Raw genomic sequence first — 19,562 nt, forward strand, 5'->3', positions numbered from 1 at the left:
AAAACTACAAGGTTATACAATACAAGTGGGGTGTCCACTCCGATTGTGTAAGGGTATCATTAAGAACCCTGAAAGTATGACCCAAGCTTGACCACAGGTACATTTTGATGAGGGGGACAGGACACCATTTGTCCAGTAACAAGCATCTTAAGGCCATTAAGTAAGGCCCTGGCATTGTCCATTATACTTAGGGAGTTATGTTACCAGGGCAACCCTACCCTGAGGAAAAGCATTGAATAAACCCACAATCTGATTAACCATTAATACACCATCTGTCGTGGTGTTTTCAGAGGACCTATAGACGGCCTCTGATTGGTTGGCTATATTTAGCTGAGTGAGGGGAACGTGTCAGGTGCAGCAGGCACACGCCACTCTGATAAACTGTGATTTATACCTGGAAGGACTAATCACTGGGTCCCAATGACAACAGCAGTTGTGAATACCACAGCTGACGCCTGTGTGTATCTTTGAATGATTTCAATAATTACACAGCTTGCACTTGCAAGGTGTTTTGCATGGCCTGCATGCTCAGGGTTAGGCCCCCTAGGTAGAACTTGGAGACATATTCTTAGCAACTTCACTGACATTCACTTAACATTACCTAACCTAGGTCATGGACTTTATTAATCTGAATGATACTTATGGTTCATAGCTTTTGATCATTGTGGATTAAATATAATCCCTGACCTACCATTTTAAAGCACTGAAGCTGAAACCTATCTTGACAAATTCAACTTTTGACTCTGCACACTGTCATCAATATTTCATGAAATCAGAGAGCACACAGTACATTTGATCACACCTCAAATCTGAGACCTTGTCTTTTTGATCAAGCTCCATTAGTCTCTCCACGACCCTTACTGCCCTTCACAGCAATCTCCAAATGAGATTTTCACAGTATAGGGGTCTGAGCAGATTTAGAAGCAATTCAAAGAAGAATAATGATGATTGGGAAAAAGTGCAGTTTGCTGAGTTCTAGTATAACATTCAATCTGTTCCTCGATGGGGAACCATATTTTCAGACATAAAGAACACTGTCAAGTTTAAATATTGAATCATAGTTGAGCCAGGTTTCATTACAATAAGATATCTTTGGTTTCTGTCAGAAGTTAATAATATCTTTCCTGTGCTGTACCCTTAGGAATCCAGTTTGCACAATAAAAACAAAAATTATGCTTATTTCAAAGTATTGAAACTGATGCCCATATCTATAGATTCTGAAAGCATTTTTGCAAGATTTCTGCTATTACTTATAGCAGTGATCATTCTGACATCCTCTTCGATGATGTATTTTTATGGCGCTTTTGTTACCAGTTTCAATGTGTCATTCATGTCCATGTTATCTGTACCAAATTTTGGAAGATAAAGTTTAAATTCGAATGAAATTTTATGCATCTGGATTTTATCCATAATTCATGACATTTTTTTTTTTCAAGATTTGTAGTTCAGGAATTCCTGGAGAAAAAAAAATTGTAGTTGTTACAAGTTTGTAGACATTGACCCACCCCAATTCCGATTGCTATTTTGGGCCCTTATTTTAGTGAACCATAGGTTCCATTGTATATTTTGGGGTCTTTAATCCCTCTGTCTTTGGTTCACCTCTGAATTATTTTATTAGCACTTCGCTTAAAGAAGAGATTAAGTCTCAGATCTAATAGCCCTTTTATTATAACTATGCCTTTGGGGCAAACCTTATCCATTTTCTTTTGAAGTATTTTAGAATTGGATGCAATTGTGTGGTATTCTTTATGGCACGTGCAGGGTCTATCACACCTGAATGACCCTGTATAGACATTGCATAGATAGGCTGGCAAAACAACTCCTCTTTGATGTGGAGGAGAAAGGAGGGTGGAATTAGAAGTGAGCGCCCCACCAGTTAAGCTCGTGCTCTGAATTATTGTCATCTGTGGAGGTTGTTTGTCTGCCTCCAATTTCCATGTCAATGTCGACTGTTTGATTGTCTGTGCCTTCTTTACAAGTGCACTCTTGATATTTCATCAGCTACATGAAAATTTATTAGAAAACAATATTGTATTGGGCTTGTGGTTTATAATCCCCATTCAAAAAATGTTGCATATATTTGTAGCTGCTTTACATTTTGAAGAAATTTAATAGTAAAAACAAATCACTTAGCCATACTTCTTATTTAAGTGTGATTAGATTAATCTTGATTTCAACAGGATATTCTTTACAGAACCCACAAGAAAGATTGGTTTGTTTAAAAGTGTTTTTCAATGACGTGGGTTCTTTTCCATGTATGTTACTGAGTGCACAGTGAAGATTATTTGCTCAAAGTATTAAAAACAGCAGTCCTTTGCAAGGACATGCCCGCATATTGTTTTACCCCAGTTCACCCGGTAATATGTGCTGAAGTTAAAGCAAGCAGATATTGACGAGTTGATTTACTCGTTTTTGAAATAAACCAATATTGACCGAAGCAGCGGGACATTGTCTCTCCTTGTAAACATAACAGAGGCTCTAGATAGCAGTCACTTACAAGAGAGAAATGCCTTCACCTGAAAATCCAAGTACTAGCTCTTTCACCTCACCTCACCCCACGTTTCCTTGGTATTCTGAGCTTAGGCTAACTTGAAAATAGAATTCACAGGAATTACAGTCTAAGAAAAGTAGCGTATTCATTAGGTCATAAGAGTAAGATTTCTCAGCAATTCTCAGGAATCCAACATGTTGTTGCTCAAGCCCTCTGTATTATTGGGATATTTTATCAACTGACCTTAAACTTAAAGCTAAATAGATCCCATCAACGTAGTCCTTAGCTTACTGCTTTTTATACCTCACTCAACCCACTCAACCTGATTTACCTGAAAACCTAGTGTGTTTTAAGAGATTTAATAACTGATGGTCAGAATATCATTACTTACTGTTGAATACCTTTTGGCACAGTATTTAGTAGCAGTGAATTTACATCTGGGCTATAATACTAAGTACATTCAGCAACAGTCACTTGTATTATGCCGAAGACATTCTCAGAAATATTTCATGCCAGTTTGCATGCAGGATAATTTATTGTACATACCAACCTACTTTATTGTATTTGATAGACCATTGATCTCGAGAGAGAAAGTACTCAGAAAACTTGATCAGGCTTGTGTTTACTCAGAGACTGATAATTCCAGGAACTGTTCTGAGGCAAGGAAGTAAAGAGAGGAAACTTGAAGCTGACAGCAGTTTACTGACTTGAACACTAAATTCTGTCTGCACCAGAAATCTCTGCAGCTATCCAGTCTTCTGGGAGTTCTAGGCCTATGTACAAGGTACTACCTGTTACCATGGAATGACATTCTTCTTATCATGCATTCTTAGAAATAATTTGCTTTCAAAGAAACAAATGGCTGCCAGCAAAAAAGGAAATATTACATATTGTTTTCTCTGTTTTGAAAATAACAAATACCGTTAATAAATCCTGTGCTATGATGAAATAAATTTTTCAACAACAAAATCTTTTATCTGTCATCTTGCCAAGAATTTTCTGTCAATGTTGTTTTGATTGGGGCTAGGGGTGAGGTAAAGGGGGAGAGGGGACAATATAAAATTCAAGCTGAGAGGGACTTTATGGGAACTAATCACGGATCCACTTCTGATGATCAATGACAATTGGGATATCCATCAAAATCAATATTTCATACACTTGGCTGATTCACTGCAGGATTCACCTCTGTGTAAAGTGAATTGCCAAGTCGTTGGGTGCATTATTAGTCTCTTCCTGGATACCAAATTACCAAATATAATTAGTGGGAACTTAATAGCCATAAAAATCAGAATCTCCTTAACCTGACCCTCCCCCTTCAGTTAAATCTGTCTGTCACAGTTGACATCAAGTGATCATCATTGATGAAATACGCTGTCATGATGTGTTGTTTCTTACAGAGGTGATGAAGGTGTGAGGGAAAGGTCACATACAAATCTAAATTTCAATTTTATGGATGAACTGTGCTATTAATGCATGACATCTGAAAGTCATCACCTTTGAACAATGACTACCGCATAAGTAGCTTGTTGAGTAACACTGACTTCACTTGAAGATGTTCACTTTGTAGACAAGACATATCAGCTGTCGGTTCACAATGCACAAAAACAGGAAAGTGTGTGTCTTGATTGAGACGGATCCTGATACTGAACAGAACATATTTAATATATGGCCTAGAAACTGCAGATCCAAGACAAATATTTTGAATATGGCCTGGAAAAGGTGTTTGCCAACTGGCATTCTGTTTGGTCTAATTAGCTGTTTCACACTTCCTGCACAAATTTAACGGTGGTTATTCTGCACTCAAGCATGTGTCCATTCTCTCTCTCTCTCTCTCTCTCTCTCTCTCTCTCTCTCTCTCTCTCACACACACACATTCACCATTGATGACCAACTAAAACTAAACTACAGATCTTGTGTATTTGTTATCAGTGAAGGAACATTTCATGCATCACATATATCTGCTATTTATTTCAGGGTCCTGTACAGTGTTAATTATCTTCTGATTAGGCCCGAAGCTATAATATGGTATTCATGGTTTTGATCTATAGCAGATATTTCGAGGAATGCACCAGAAACAGAAACCTTTATTGCTATTTGATCATTTATGCATTACACTATACATTTGGTTTATTTACTTCTAGGTTATCATCTGTCTTAAGTACTTTGGCTGACATTTTTATTTATGATCAATTTTTCTTCTGACCTTTGTAGAAGGGCTTGCTGCTTGCCATCCTTGACTCAGCTTATTCAACTTTGTTTACAGCTGGAATGAAAGTGTATTTTTGTACTGTTGTATTTAGTTTGGCAAATAGAAAGAGAAAATAACAAGGAGCAATTTGATTTTTATTAAAGCTCTTTAACAAAACAAACAACACATGCACCATCCATTAAAGAAATCTGACTTTTACAGAACATTATTGAGGGTTTCTAATGTAGTGGTCAAATATAATTAAAGTCTCAATCCTTGGTCAACTGGGGCCTGAATAAAAAGGTAATTCAGTCAGACAGTAATAACAGACACCAAACGATGACCTATCTGGCATTGGCATTTGTATCAGTTTTAATTGAAAATAGCTCTAAAGCAGCAGTGCTGTTATGGGGATGTCCCCATCGTTTCTCTTGGCATTGACAGGAAACAACACTTTCAACCAACAAACAATTACAGTATTGTTCGGATCCAATGTTTTGAAATGAATGCCTGACATCCTGGAAAAGGAGCTAGTTTACTGCAGGACACCCGTCACAATTTCATAGCGGCAGGGTGCGTTTATTACGTATTAAACAATAGGTCAAAACAATTAAATCATTAACTGTATAGGACCTGTGGGCATCACCCGCGTGCACTCCACCGGCGGCAGGTGTTGGTGAGACCCAGTAACAACTAGTGGAATGAACTTTTTACCTGAAGACCGATGAGTTGGGTTTCAGCTGACTAGACCGGTTTTGTGAATAATTTGGTGATATGGCTACTACTGATCCAATTTAACTTTGAAATCCCTAATTAAAGTCGTGCTCACTATCTTCCCTTCCTTAATTCGGCAACTTAAAGCTTTTTGGCTTTGCCCTCCAACTTGGGAAGCTCTTTACCGCATTAGTTATGCGCCACAATCGAATTTGATAGTTAAACATGGGGTCAACACGGCGATGACCAAAATCACCAGAGCATTTGAACTTGTCTTCATGCCAACCAAGGTGATTAGCAAGGAAATGCAGTCAATCTAATCAGATTGTGGTTGGCTCGCGATTAAGTAAAGGACAGACTCGAAGTGACGAACATCACGCAGTTTGCATTTTTCTTTTTCTTTTATACTTACGTAATTTTCTACATAATAGTACATAACGAAAATCTATTTCAAACGGGGAAATCTAATGTGACGAAGATATAAGGTTTCTACTTTTCTATTTAGATAGAAGACAAGTTTAAGAGTACAGCAGTATTGTCTTGAAAACCAATATTTTTCTTTCTGGCGTTCAAGATATTGCAACCGCTCGGGGTGACCGTTTAAAATCTCGCGTGACATCTTGTTGCACAATTGCAGTAATCAAAATACATCTCTGACAAGATTAGAACAAAGGCAAAATGTGAAGATCTTGAAAACGGCCAAACATAATTTGAAGGTATTCGGGTCGTATGTAAGAAACTGCACACGCAACTAGGGAATATTACACAACGTTTTTTTTTTTTCAGAAGTAACGCCATTATTCATGTGTTTGTTAAACTATGATATTGAACACGATTAAAGAACACGTGTCTTTAAAATAACAAACTAACTTTGTAAAGAAGAAGTTGTATTATAACTGAAAGGTTTCAGTGTTAACCAGTTAATCTTTGTCATGTTTTTAGCAGTTGTGTCATATATTGTATGTTTTCTATACGTACAGACGAATTTCGTATAAACTTTATCATCGCGATGACATGATTCTTTTGCCAGGAGTTGCGGAAAGGGGGGTTAATCAAAGACTAAAGAGACTGACACATTTTACGAGCACTAATTGTCGAGGCTTGCTCTTCATGGACGATGCATGAATTGTCCTATTCGATGCAAAATCAAAACTGATAACCGGACCCTGTGAAAAGAAGCGTTAAATCGACGTATAAAGCAGCAGTGGGGTCTCTTCAACCGTAGGGATTGGGTTTAGAATGGATTTTTTGTCTACTAATGCAAAAAAGGCCGTTTTCTCGACCGATTTTGGATTGTACAAAGGTAGTGATATTTTGGAAGTTAACCAGCACGGTTTAGAAATTAGCGTGCACCTGAATACGGCAATTAACGTTTTATTGATTTCTGGTTCCACGAAAACATACTGATCACCTTTGACACGAATCCCAGGCAAGTCAGCAGCAACTCAAAAGCTAAGTCAAAATTGTGTCCGATTTGAAAAGTGAATTATTGTGTTGATAGGTTCAGAATTAGATCAATGAAAAATCCTAGACGTGTCTCCTCTCTGATATGCAAGAGGATCAAATTAGACGAGGAAGCGAGATACGTAGGCCTACTTATTTAGAAATTGTCCATTATGTTAAAGACTTGAGCAGAATATTTGCAGGCCAGTGTCGGCGACATTTTTTTAACATCTGTGTTCTGCAGTAGACGTCACTGTACTTAAATATAAGATGAATTGGCAAAGAGTAAGGTGGATTAAAAGCAAATGGTACTATTTACTGGTTTAAGTATTCGAAATTTTAACTCGTTTTGAAAATCTGCAATAGTGATCAGCTAGCTCATCCTGTAGGTGTTCCGAGGCACGGTTGAGGGGCGGTGGGCGGGCTAAGGCTCATCTATGAAAAATAATCTCGTCTGCTCTTCTTTTTACTGTATCGGTTCTTGACTGCATTATTCAAATGAACTAGGCAGGTGGGCCGCTTGCACGACCAACTGCTCGGTCATGCTGGGGTTAGCGACCGTTAAAGAAATTTTAGGTGATATGTAGTCCCGATCTTTCTAAAAGAAATCGGTCTATGGTATGATACGAGTTTATAATGGTTCAGGTTCACCAACTTTTACACCGCATCTATTCTGTACAATGTAAAAGTGGACTAAGAGTTTCAGACGACAAAAAATGAAATAGTTTTGTGTTTATGGTTTTGATTATGCGAAATACACATTATTTTGTCAATGGTAAACGAAAACATATTTTGTGTATTCTGGAAAAGAGCGATTAAAAAACTTTCAGCAAGCTTTTTGGTTCCTGGTAACATTCCATCTTTGCCATTCCATCTTTGTCCTGTCTCTGTCTGCATCTTGGTGAAAAATGACCAATCAAACTCAACTCGCGCCCCTATGGTAGACTTGGTGTTCATTTTACACAAAATTGGGAGGGTATCCTGTGAATGAATGCCTGGCACACTCGATCTGACATAAGGATGTGTTTTCAATAGCCTGGCACGCGCTAAGTTCATACATATGCTAAAATGTCCTCTGATATTAGCCATATTCACCGCTTCGAATTCAAGTGTCTGCCATCTGTTCTACCCAGCAACGCAGACGGGGGATAAAGCGGGACCACCACACCGCAATCGTCGGGCATAATTACGCTGGTCCCTCAATTTTCTTAAAACCCCTAAGCATCGCCCTTTTTACAAGAAACGGCTCTTGATGAATTATTAGAGGAGCCCAAGGCGTCGAAGCAGTAAAATTTTGCAATTGAAGAGCTGTTTTCAAAAGTTTAATTGTACGGAAAAGTAATTTCGGTTTCTTCAAAAATATACGGGCGACTAATCATATTCAGATGCTCACAATGTGCTCGTGCCAGCTCGTATCACTTTTGAAAATAAAAACTTTGAGTCGTCTGCGTTTCAGTCCTTTGAACATAATTGGCGGCTAATGTCAACGAAATATGAAAAGAAGGACACTTGTGGCCCCGCACACGCCGGCTGTTCTATGTTTACTCGCATAGTTTTAATACTTCACATTTTAGAAATGTTGAAAAAAGAGGTGGTGCATGGGTTGACACTTCATTAAAGCCAGGAATGTGAAGTGCTATGGCGGGCGCGTGCACACATAATGCTATGTCAACTCGTTGGGAAGTGGAACAACATTTCATGTGTATCGTGCCTGTTTATCTACGGGTCTTGATCATGTTTGCGGAGCAATCTTCGGCAAAAAATCTATCAAGAACGAGTGGTTAATTTCCTGAATATCCAGTGACATCAAAGGAGCAAATGCAAATATTATGCCAAGACTTTGCTTCTCCTGCGCTCTGATTGGCTGGAAGTTGCTCCAGCTGCCGCGAGTCGCGTGTCGCATTGATTGACACCCGGTCCCAACACCTGCCGCTTACGTCACCCGCACGCTGGTTCTGGTCATTAGCTGTTACATCCAATCTTTAAGATGTTTGTTCTGTTTTTCAAGAGGTTCCTGGACGGTCTACAATATTTGTTAATAGATTTACGACTCGAGCGTGGCACCTTCTTTTGCCGTGTACATCGCCGCTACCGATAGTTGGTTTGCTTACATTTATCGTTCCATTATACTTTTCGTTAGAACATACAGTGCAGTTCTTCACCTTTATACTCCGCAAATTTATTATATATATTGTGATAAATTATCTTTGTTATATCCCCAAGGGCATACAAATAGCGGTATGTTACGATTGATAAATTGTCTTCTTAATCGAAAGATATCTGCCAAATGGCAGCTTTGGCTATCTGTAGCGGACAATGCTACGACTGAAGGGCAAGTAAACTAAACTTGCTCAACGTTGCTCGCTGACAAGATTTCAAACGGCAAACATTTGTTTAAAGAGAAGTGGGACCATGTGTTTAAGTTGACAAAATGATTCAATCCGCCCCCAGAGAGATCCACTCCATTTCTGGTAACATTCCATCTTTGCCAAGCGCGCATTCGCATGTGTCGTCCGCACATCTGTCGTGTCTTCTGCTCTTTTTCCACGTGCCATTGCCCGGCAACCAAAACCTCAGTCTGTTTTTTTTGCCTCTCTCTCTCTCTCTCTCTCTCTCTAAGAAGGCCCTGTGCATTGGTCTGTGTGTTTTATGTAGTATTAAAGACTTTGGTGGTTTTAAGGGGTTCCAATATTATTTAGAAATGAGAACGCGCATCTGTTTGGAGGGAAACAACGAAAGAAAATAACATTTCTAATAAGTGAATCAGCTTAATTGGCAGATTTCGCTGGATTTATAGCGATTCTTTAATGCCACATTATCGAGAAAGAAGCAAGGTCTCATGGGTATTAATTTTGCGGTACACTATTAACCTGCCAATCACATCTTCACGGCACGTGCGTCGGCGACACTTCTCCACAGCGCTTCTTATTATGCAAATCAGGGTCGTGTGCCGTACGTTTTTCTCCAGAAGAATATGAGTTTATCGATCGGTGATTTTTGCAGTGTGTTCGTCGTGTTTCTTCCATCGCGGGAAGCGTCTAAGACCGAGAGTAGCGTGGGAAAAACGGGGTAGTGCGTTCCACGAGGCGAAGCGTTATCTCTATGTGCACAGAAAAAATAAATTGTCTGTAATGATGAATACGAGAGAGACGCCTGCTTCAAGATTGCAGACAAAATTATGCTTTAGCAACCCGCTCCAGGGCTGAGCGGACGTGTCACCCCTATCTTGAGATCAAGTTTCACAGCACTTCAACTGAAAACTCCAAATACGTACACGCTTTATTTTAAATCATTTTCAACACTTGATACGATGCTGCTGGTAGCGCATGCAACGCTGTTGCAAGCTGGCGATCAACTTTCAGTCGATCTCTTCGTCATGTCGTTGCCATAAGCTCCCAGTTTGTCATGATTAATTAAGAAGCAGCTGAGGCCAGTTGATTCACCTACTTGTGCCCTCTACATATCCAGTAACGAACATTTTTAATTACTGAGACAAACCTAAGTTGATTGGGAAATCTGTGTGAAAAGCGAAATTACTTAATCCCTCTGTTTACTCATCCTACCTAATCGTTATTAGGCACAATTGTGACCAATTTTGAATCAATTAATAGATAAATCACACGCAAATGACCGGTCTATTGTCAGTCTGGACGGCTTGGCAGGGGACAAGGGGGCGAACACCTTGACGCAGTGGGTGACACCTTAATTTGTTGCGTGCTCTGCTGCCAAGTTGTTAGTTGAATTACAGCGTTCGACACTGAGACCTTTCTTGGTAAGGCAGCTGAGCCGAGGCTTGAGATTCCAAATAACTTCGACTCACAAGGAAAAGTTTAGGGAACACGTGTTCAACATATTAAATTCGATACTTTTTTTGAAAATGAAGTATTGCCCATCGCACCTACTGCATTTTTGGGTGTTAAGTGCGACGCAGCGAACATGTCACGCACAAGTGTAAGGGCCCCTGTTGCGAAGGCTCGAGGAAGCCCAATTTAAGCGGCTTACCATTTCCTCTGGCTTCGATTTGGAAGGGAAAATTGTGTAGATGGCAAATTCTTTAATTAGAAGCGGGAATCACACTTCACTGACTTGGCATGTACGGACACAGTATTAAACTGTCAGCGTTTTAACTAAGGGAAGCTTGTACATTATTTTGCCTGAAATTAATAAATTCAGGTATGTGGTTGCCACTGTTTTACTATTGTATTTTAACAACTTTTAATGTTCAGTAGAACGTAGCGAATGATACGCCTGGGGGGACGGGCTTGCTTTACCCACCCAAAAAGGTCATGGGAACCCATCGCTTTGTCGGAGCCTAGTACTGAGAGCCCCCCTTTGATTTTCCCACACCGCAATGTTACTGTAATCTTCCCATGAACAAGAGGGAGACAGGTAGGGATGCTTACGGAGAGCATCGGGCGGTTAGATCAACTTCGCTCTAGGTATACATAAAAAATGCCATTTGAATGACAAAAATTAATATGTTGATTTTATTTTGACAAAGGAATTTACGGCGACAGTGAGAAAACAATCGTGTTTTCACTTTTTACCTGAGTGTTGATTAGCCGACACCTTAATTACACAGTCTTCTTGTTTACTCTGACCGGTCGTGACATCAATGTTTTTGCGTAAGTCAAAGTGGGCTCTCGAGGTGATGGCGTTCAGTGTTCAGGGCAAACGGCACATTTATGTTTTCGTCGAAATTACTACCCACCACGGTCGATAAAGCTACTAATGTTTTACGTATATTTCACTGGAAAACGGCGCAATGAAAAATAGAGGTTTACCTATATTACATCTACCACTCATCAGCGGTCTCAATCATTCACTTGCTTACTCACTATTTTTAGTGTAAAGCCATGCCCTCATATTCATGTGAACTGTTTACATTCGCTCAGCCAATTAATGCGTCCGTAGGCGGGGTTTCCGTAACTGATTCACTCCTATTGGTCAATTGCCTACGCCATGTGCATTCTGTGATTAGATCTCGCGTGGCTAAATAGGGTGCGAGTGATCGTGTTAGTCAGTTCAAGCTGTAGTCTTCCAAAGCAGTGCTACGTGAAAATCACTACGAAAAGACTTGCTAAATTTACCGTTTTTACCACAAGTTGGACATCTTTTAGTTTTCTATGTTAAGGCTGGAGCTATTCTGAAGCCCATCGATGTGAAATCATGGTTCCGCAAAACAGCAACGGTACACCCGACCAGTTCGGCTCACAGATCGTGAAGCCCGACTCCGTGACCCCTTACTCGGACGCTACTCAGTGTAAGAAGTCTTCCAACCACATCAAGCGTCCGATGAACGCCTTTATGGTATGGTCGCAGATCGAGAGAAGGAAAATTAGTGAGGTGGCCCCAGATATGCACAACGCCGAGATCAGCAAGCGCCTGGGCAAGCGATGGAAGATGTTAAACGACGTTGAACGCCAGCCATTCATCGAGGAAGCTGAGCGTCTGAGATTACTACACATGCAGGAATATCCTGACTACAAGTACAGACCAAGGAAGAAGGTGAAGCCCAACCCCAAGTCTGAGACGAGTGGGAAGGTCGTGAAAAGCACCTCCTCCGGTAAGAAAAGTGATAGACTTAAAAGTAAGCATCCTGGCGCTGTCCGCTCTAGTTTCACTTCATCTAACAGCAGCGACAGCAGCGAGCTGAATAACAATCGACTCAAATTGAAACTGACTATTGATAAGAAGTTCAAAGACAACATTAGAGAGAGTAAGTACGTGCCCGTCTCGGCGTGTCAGCTCACACCTCCGGCCAAAGTCCCCTCCAGCCCCAGCTCCGAGCTGCCAGCCACCCCGGAGTCGACCAGTTTCTACGAAGACATGTACGATAGTTACGATGTTCCCAGTCACAATAACAACAACCTCTCGCCTCAAGAAATGAAAGCTCAGCAGCTCCCAGTCGCGATCAGCTCGCAACAGCAGCAATATCAACAACTACAGACCTCAGACGTCGCCATGCAAATTGACAATGCAACAACAGGCCAGAATACGACCCTCACAGACTTGGATAATCTCACGGACATTCTTCAGGTACCAAACAACTGGCAGTATGAGCAAGGGACCCTGCTGGATTTGGGGAAACTTGCAGATACTGACTTTAATCTGGACACTTTGCCGTTGGTTTCGTCTCATTTTGAATTTCCCGACTACTCAACGCCAGAGGTAGCCGAAATGATAGACGGGGACTGGCTGGAAACCAGTCTCGGCTCCTTAGTCCCCACTAAGTGACTCGGTTCACCATGGAAACCGCTGATGAAGGCGCAACGTGCTCAGTGACTATTAGGTTAGACGCTGCAGGGACTTTTCATAAGTGACCTAGGTCACTCGTTGATAGCGCATCAAGTTTCTATGGCGACCAGACATGTAAATATTCTGTACAGATCATTCTTCATCATTCATTTTGTCACCCACGTCATCGCATTATTTCTTTCATATTCTTCATCATTGAACACTGACGATTATTTATTCTATGCACCACAGACTTTGAACTTTTCATACTCTATGAATTAAGGACCATTCAACGTGGATTGCAATATTATATTTTTGTGATTATGATAAGGAGAGGACAGACCTGACTGCGATATTAAAGCCATATGTAACTTTTTCTATTCCATATTTGCAATGACTTGGAAGTTCAACTTAGCAGGGCTATGAACACAAGGAAACTATTCACATCGATGTATATATATATAGACTCGAACAAACTCAGCTTGAGTTAATTTTGTACAGACATTGAGAAAGAAAAGGGTCGATTGAAAAGAGCCGGGCCGGCCAGGCGGCTTTTGTATGTAGTTATTCCTGTATATATACAGAGGATTATAACGGACCAGAGTCTATTTAGTTTTCTCAGCCAAAAATTTTGTACGTTTCCTACAATTTTATAAAAGGCGGTTTCTATATATAAATATTAAGTTTAGTTTTGCATTCTTTCCAAACACCATAATTTTCGTCATGTCGATTTAATATTAAGCTTTTATATAAGTTTTGGATGTTTTTAAAACCGCATACTATGCGTGGGTAGTTTGTAATTACTTATGTATGTGAACATACTCTTATGTATTTGTGTTGTAGTTCTAAGGGGAACGCCTCCCCGATTATAATACTTTACACATACCGTTTAGTAATGTGTGTATAAAAATCGTAAGTTATTATTTCCATCGAAAGACATTGCAATATTTTGAGGGCACAGAAGGCCTTTGTGATTTATAGTAATTCCTAAATGGATATTTGTACACGAGAAGCCTATATTATTGTAGTAAAAAAGAATCTAAAATTGAAAAGAAGCCGACGTTGTTGATTTTGTGTCACACAATCCTTTCAGTACACATTCGCGATATAGTTGTAAGACAGCAACTAGTAATAGGGGATCATTTCCGCGTGGTTAAGTTTTAACTGACTGGCAGCTTGAGTCAGCGTTGTTTGTCGGACTGTTTTCGTCTCATGAGATGTCATCCAGTTAAACTCGGCCAATATTTATGCACTGGCCATTGTTCCCCTCACCTGCCGGGGCGGAGGGTGGCATCGATTGTGATTGTTAACCGTATTGAGCCCCACTCGAAAATTACAGTGATTTAACGTTGATTCAACTCCGCGTACCTGTGCATTAGCCGTAAGTCAAATAACTCATTTGCAGTTAAACGCTTTCCAAAGCCCGGGGGTGCGGCTGGTATACAGCGAAGGGTAGCGTTCTTTCGGTCTAAGCAAACAGTCTGCTACACGGGGTAAAGTAGTTCAACTGTCTGGGTTTTTTTTTTTCGAATACCTAACTCCTTCGCTTTAGCTTCTGCCCGGCGCAACGCGTTTTCAGACGCAAGACTCAGACAGACAGACAGCTGGCCTTGTAGAAGTAAATTGTGATTCTAAATAGCGATTATTCAAGTCGGTTGCTCTCGACAAGTAGCTTATTCAGAGGGCTGCACTCTCGGCAGTTGATACGTCGCAATAAATTATGTAATTTCCAATTTTCGCCAAGGCGTAGATACTCCTAATACACGGGCACACAGGGGGATTCAATAACGTGAACCCACGAATTGGGGTAAAACTGGGTCATACGTGGGGGTCACTTCGGCAGCGGAAATTCACTGCGGATGAGGTCACACGTATCAACCATCTTAAGGATGTAGATAACAGGGGTAGCTATCTTCTAAACCGGCCAAGATATACCAACATGTTACATATCAATAGAAAGCTTATTTCAACAGCTCTTCATTTCATATCCTTATTTTATTATGTAATCGTTACGTAATGAGATATAATGCTTAATACGTGTGCTCAACATGATCTTTACACCTTAAAAACTAGAAGTCCACTACAAATGGACATGTGTAGACAGCTTGACTCATGAGCCCTCATAGGGATCAACAAGAATGCGCCTCAAATTAGCGATATGTGTTAAATTAGCAGAGATATCAAAATAAACTTGGTTTCCAGTTCATCGAGACCCCCTAGCCTAACTAAAGCATGCCTAAGTTGAAAACGGAGCTGATGTTATGAAATCCCAGACACATACTTTCAGACAAACCTTAGATCTAACGAATGAATACTAGCTTTCATCAGTTGAAAGTTCTAATTAATTTTGACACTGGTCTATATCGTTCTCTTGAAGCCATAAACTGAAGCAGAGAAATCAGCCTTTTAGTGCTCCCCGGAGATTCCAACGTTATATAATCAGTGAGCTGCATTGGCAAGCTGAGAAATTTAGTTATTTATACTGGTTCAGCCCTCTACTCACTGCCTATGTAACTGTCACTATGTCTTTCATCCATTTTCAACATTAATATTGAACATTTTCAACCGGAGGCCCCCTCCATGCATTGACAGCAGCCACCATGTTAGTTGTGACGTCAGCATTCTTCACCACGTGACACCTAGGGGGAGTGCCTTTGCCCATATACGTCTCATCTATATGTCTGCTTTTTAAAGCTTTAATAGATCGTCAGAATTAAGTTCACTGATAAATTCAAAATGAAAAGTATTGTTTGGCAAGTGAAAGCGCGACGTTACTCACAGAATGTGATAGGCTTAGCAGCAATCTAGTACGGGAAATATACAGCTGCACAGTGGAGCTGCCAATCAAACACATATATGGACAAGTGTGACCTACTTTAAAACTCAGACACGCTACCACCGGGGTAAATCAGCAATTAGGCTAAAATTACGGGTTTATTTGTAAACTTCCATTATTTTAAGATAGGTTGATATGTAGTTGATATTTCATCTATCTAATACTGACAAATTCAGAAAAACACCCAAATTTTGACAATTTACTGTTATCTACATCCTTAAGCCCCTTAGTGATATTTCCTCCTCTTTCTATAAGGTACCCAATCACCCTGATTAAGTTGTGTATATTATACGCTGTGGTCTTGCTCGCGATGTGGTGCGGATTGAGATTAATCCTTTAGCACGCAGAACGAGTTCGAGAAGTTCGCGCACTAAAAATTGTGGCGAGAGGCAGTCGCAGGTCATTCTCTAGGACTTGGGTCTAGTTTCGTGTCGGGCCTGAAGTAATACACGGGGAAATCGTCCGACAGATCAATAGCTGTCAGCGCTTCACCTTTTCACGAGGTAGACGACCCGAAAATGCCCGACACGGTTGTTTACTATTTTATTTATTTACTTTTCCTTTTAACTTTTTGTTGACCCGGGGTCAGGGCTGTACACTGTTAAAGAATAAACGTTGTGTATTTACGTGACGACTGGCTATTGTGAAGGGAGTATCACTGTTTACCTTGGGAATAAGCACGCAGATGTCAGGCAAATAGTTCATGTCGGGTTTGGCCGTTTTTATCGCTTATTTCTCCACTGAACGGGTACATATTTCTGATAGGCAAAGCCGTCATAGCGCCAGGGTTTCGCACTGTATAAAGGTTGCCAAATTGGCAAATGTTCACCTCGACTTTGACTGAAATAGTGCAAAATTTTCACACCTTTCTCGTGCCCGTCGTCACCGTAATCAGTAATACTTGTCCAGCGTTATGACGACTTTACTGCACTCCAGTCTCGCCAATACTATCAGTCAAGTATTAATCTAATACATAGCTTATACAACAAAAACAACATGCGTGACATCAAGCGCCTTATCTTCTGCTAATTCATTGATACAGTACTCGTGCGGTGAAAGGGAAACGGGCCCGCGGTACCCTGATCTTTCCGGGAGTGATTCAATTTTACTTACGGACATGAAAATAAAGTCAGCCGAGACAGTCTGGGAAACGGTTGGATGAGCCACTAGTGCGATTGCGTGACGCGAATGCATCATGTCGCCTAAAAAGATGAAACTGATTCTGTTAAATTTGGCTACATTTTACGGACTGCTTGGCAAATCTAGCGCATTTCACGAAAGAACAAATTCATAGCTGACGCAATTTCTGAAGTAGACAGCATAGGTTTTATTTCCAATAATCCTTTATTGGGCCGAAATATCAGTAGGTTGTATTTTACGCGTGAAGGTTCAATAAAGTCGACGCCGTACTGAATTAATGGCGCTACTCGATCACATGCCTACAAACACGTTACGTATATCAGCAAACTGAGTCAGAAATCTTCTAAAAGTGACAAGTTACAGGTGAGATGCAGGTGTTCTTGACTGTTCCCAGTTTCCCCTGTACAGATGCCATAACCATGTTGTGGAGAGCAATAAATGTGCACGGGAAAAGATGAGTGATAAACCTCTTCACGTATTGGAGCAAGAACGGGTTTTGCGCATCTAGAAATCCGTCCATATATCAACCATATCTAGGGACGCAGGAGATACACGGAAAGATAAATTTAGGTTAAGTGAAGATTGTACATGACGCAAAATATCCTGGCCCATACCCCTTTCATGCACACACACAAACACACACTCTCTCTCTCTCACAGACGCGCGCGCGCGCGTAGGCAAGTGTACATTTAAATAATGAGTAAATATTTTAAATGATAAACTGAAAAAGTTTGTCATTTTAAGATCTTAAACCCGAGTATTCATCCCGACCCTTGGAAAGAAAGGGGAAGTGAGCTACCCTCCACTTGTCCTTAAGAATCCACCCTAGGTATATAAATCGAGCAACATATCAAACAGAAGTCAAAAGAAAGATGGTCCTGTTACTAAACCTGCCATATTTATCCATTTTATACATGGCGACCCTGGGATATGTAGAGACCCATCCAAACCTGCCTACGTATCAAGAACCGAACTTAGGTTGGCAGAATGACAGTAACCTCACGTTCACCTCAACTAAATTGTTCTCTGTCCTTGGACTATTACACGCTTTTCAGATAAAACATTGATATATGCTGGGCATGTTATTATTAACGCCACAACGGCCATAGTTTGAAACACGTATACTCATTAAAATTAAAATGTATATACTCATTAATGTAGACAAAAACGCACGATCGCAAGCACACTCACAGACACGCACGCACACACACCTGTCCTCGTGATGACCCTAAAATGAAACCGCGTATTGTCTGTTTATTCGTCCTCTTTTTACCTGGGTGTGTTATTGCGCTAGCGATGGGAGTTAGATAATCACAACCTTAGATTAACTCGACTGTACCATCCACCCAACCGTGTCAAGTTATAAGGCTACAGGGGCACGACCTTGCAATTCTCATACTATAATCGTTATTTATTTGTACCACCTAAATAATTCAGAATGACGATCGAGGTGACACACTCGTACTATTTCTGTGCCTTGTGATGGTACCCTGTTTGTCCTCAGATAACCTGGAGAAACTCAATGTATTTAAAGAGACGTGCAACCTTACGTTCACCTCACGTTGTATAGACTCGCGAGAATAACCAATTTCCAGTCGAGTGGAAACAGGCGGGATATAAATAGGATATCAGTGCGGTGCTCATCGAGTAAAATTTCCTTAGAATAACACTTGCAAATAGGCGTTTGACTGCGAATGCTCCTTTGATAAGACCTTTTTGCTATCAATAAACAGTGGGACCTGGCATTATGCTTTCTGAACATATCATAGTAAAAGCAAACTAAAAGTTACACTTAAAATTTAATGCTACCCACCGAATGTTGAATTTTCCGGCATCTCTCTCTCTCTTTTTTTCTCTCTCTCTCTTTCTAGGCGTTCGACTTAGAATACCCCTCCCTTCCCCTCCCCTCCCTCTCTCTTTCTCTCGTTTTTTCTTGCTTGATGCCAAATGTGCATATGCCGTTTGGTTTATCACCTAGTTAAAGAACTGGTTTCAAGGAAATCGACATTCTCTTCTCCGCCGCTAGACGGCATTGCGATACATACACTATCCCGTTGCTCGGAAATAATGACAAATATATATTCCTTGGACTTTGGCCTCCGAGGAAAATAGTAGAACAAATCATTACAAACGGATCACTTAAGGAATTCAGATGATGAACCGATACATGGAAATGTTTCCGTAGTTTGCTGGTAAACTTTAATCCGGCAATTTGATAAAGGAGAACACACTCTAAACAGTTAAATTAGCAAATAAAACCAATTGATATTTACTCTGGTTAACTCTGGTTAACTATTTGTACCGGTATAAAAAAGATGGACAAGTCTGGCACACGCACTCTACAGCAGGTGCACAGCCATAATTATGTTTAAGTTACAAATGCTCAATGACTATTGTTACATTTAATGGCGTTTTGTGGCTTCTCATTGAAACTTTTTGTAGTTGTTTAGCAAGGGGCTGACGTGCTTTTATTTAATTCTTGTAAACAATTTGAAACGATGTTTTGCTAAACG

At 40.4% G+C, this 19,562-nt stretch overlaps 2 protein-coding genes across 9 annotated transcripts in view; both read left to right on the forward strand.

Moving 5' to 3' along the window:
* LOC106165036 (uncharacterized) overlaps positions 1–19,562 on the forward strand; it is a 139,086-nt gene that overhangs the window by 45,740 nt on the left and 73,784 nt on the right. Inside the window, exon 4 of one of the 8 annotated variants that reach the window (XM_087001900.1) lies at positions 3,138–3,275. The exons of the other annotated variants lie outside the window; for them this stretch is intronic. Within the exon in view, the coding sequence (XP_086858026.1) occupies positions 3,267–3,275 (9 nt within the window). The 5' untranslated portion in view covers positions 3,138–3,266. The remainder of the gene's footprint in view (positions 1–3,137; positions 3,276–19,562) is intronic. 8 annotated transcript variants of the gene reach the window in all.
* Positions 11,833–14,128, forward strand: LOC106165039 (transcription factor Sox-11-B-like). Its single transcript, XM_013543115.2, has one exon. It carries the CDS (start codon positions 12,006–12,008, stop codon positions 13,071–13,073), a length of 1,068 nt encoding a protein of 355 aa, XP_013398569.1. The 5' UTR covers positions 11,833–12,005; the 3' UTR covers positions 13,074–14,128.

This window comes from Lingula anatina, chromosome 1 (assembly GCF_051362555.1).
Source record: "Lingula anatina isolate TDL-2025a chromosome 1, LinAna3.0, whole genome shotgun sequence".
Classification (NCBI taxonomy): domain Eukaryota; kingdom Metazoa; phylum Brachiopoda; class Lingulata; order Lingulida; family Lingulidae; genus Lingula; species Lingula anatina.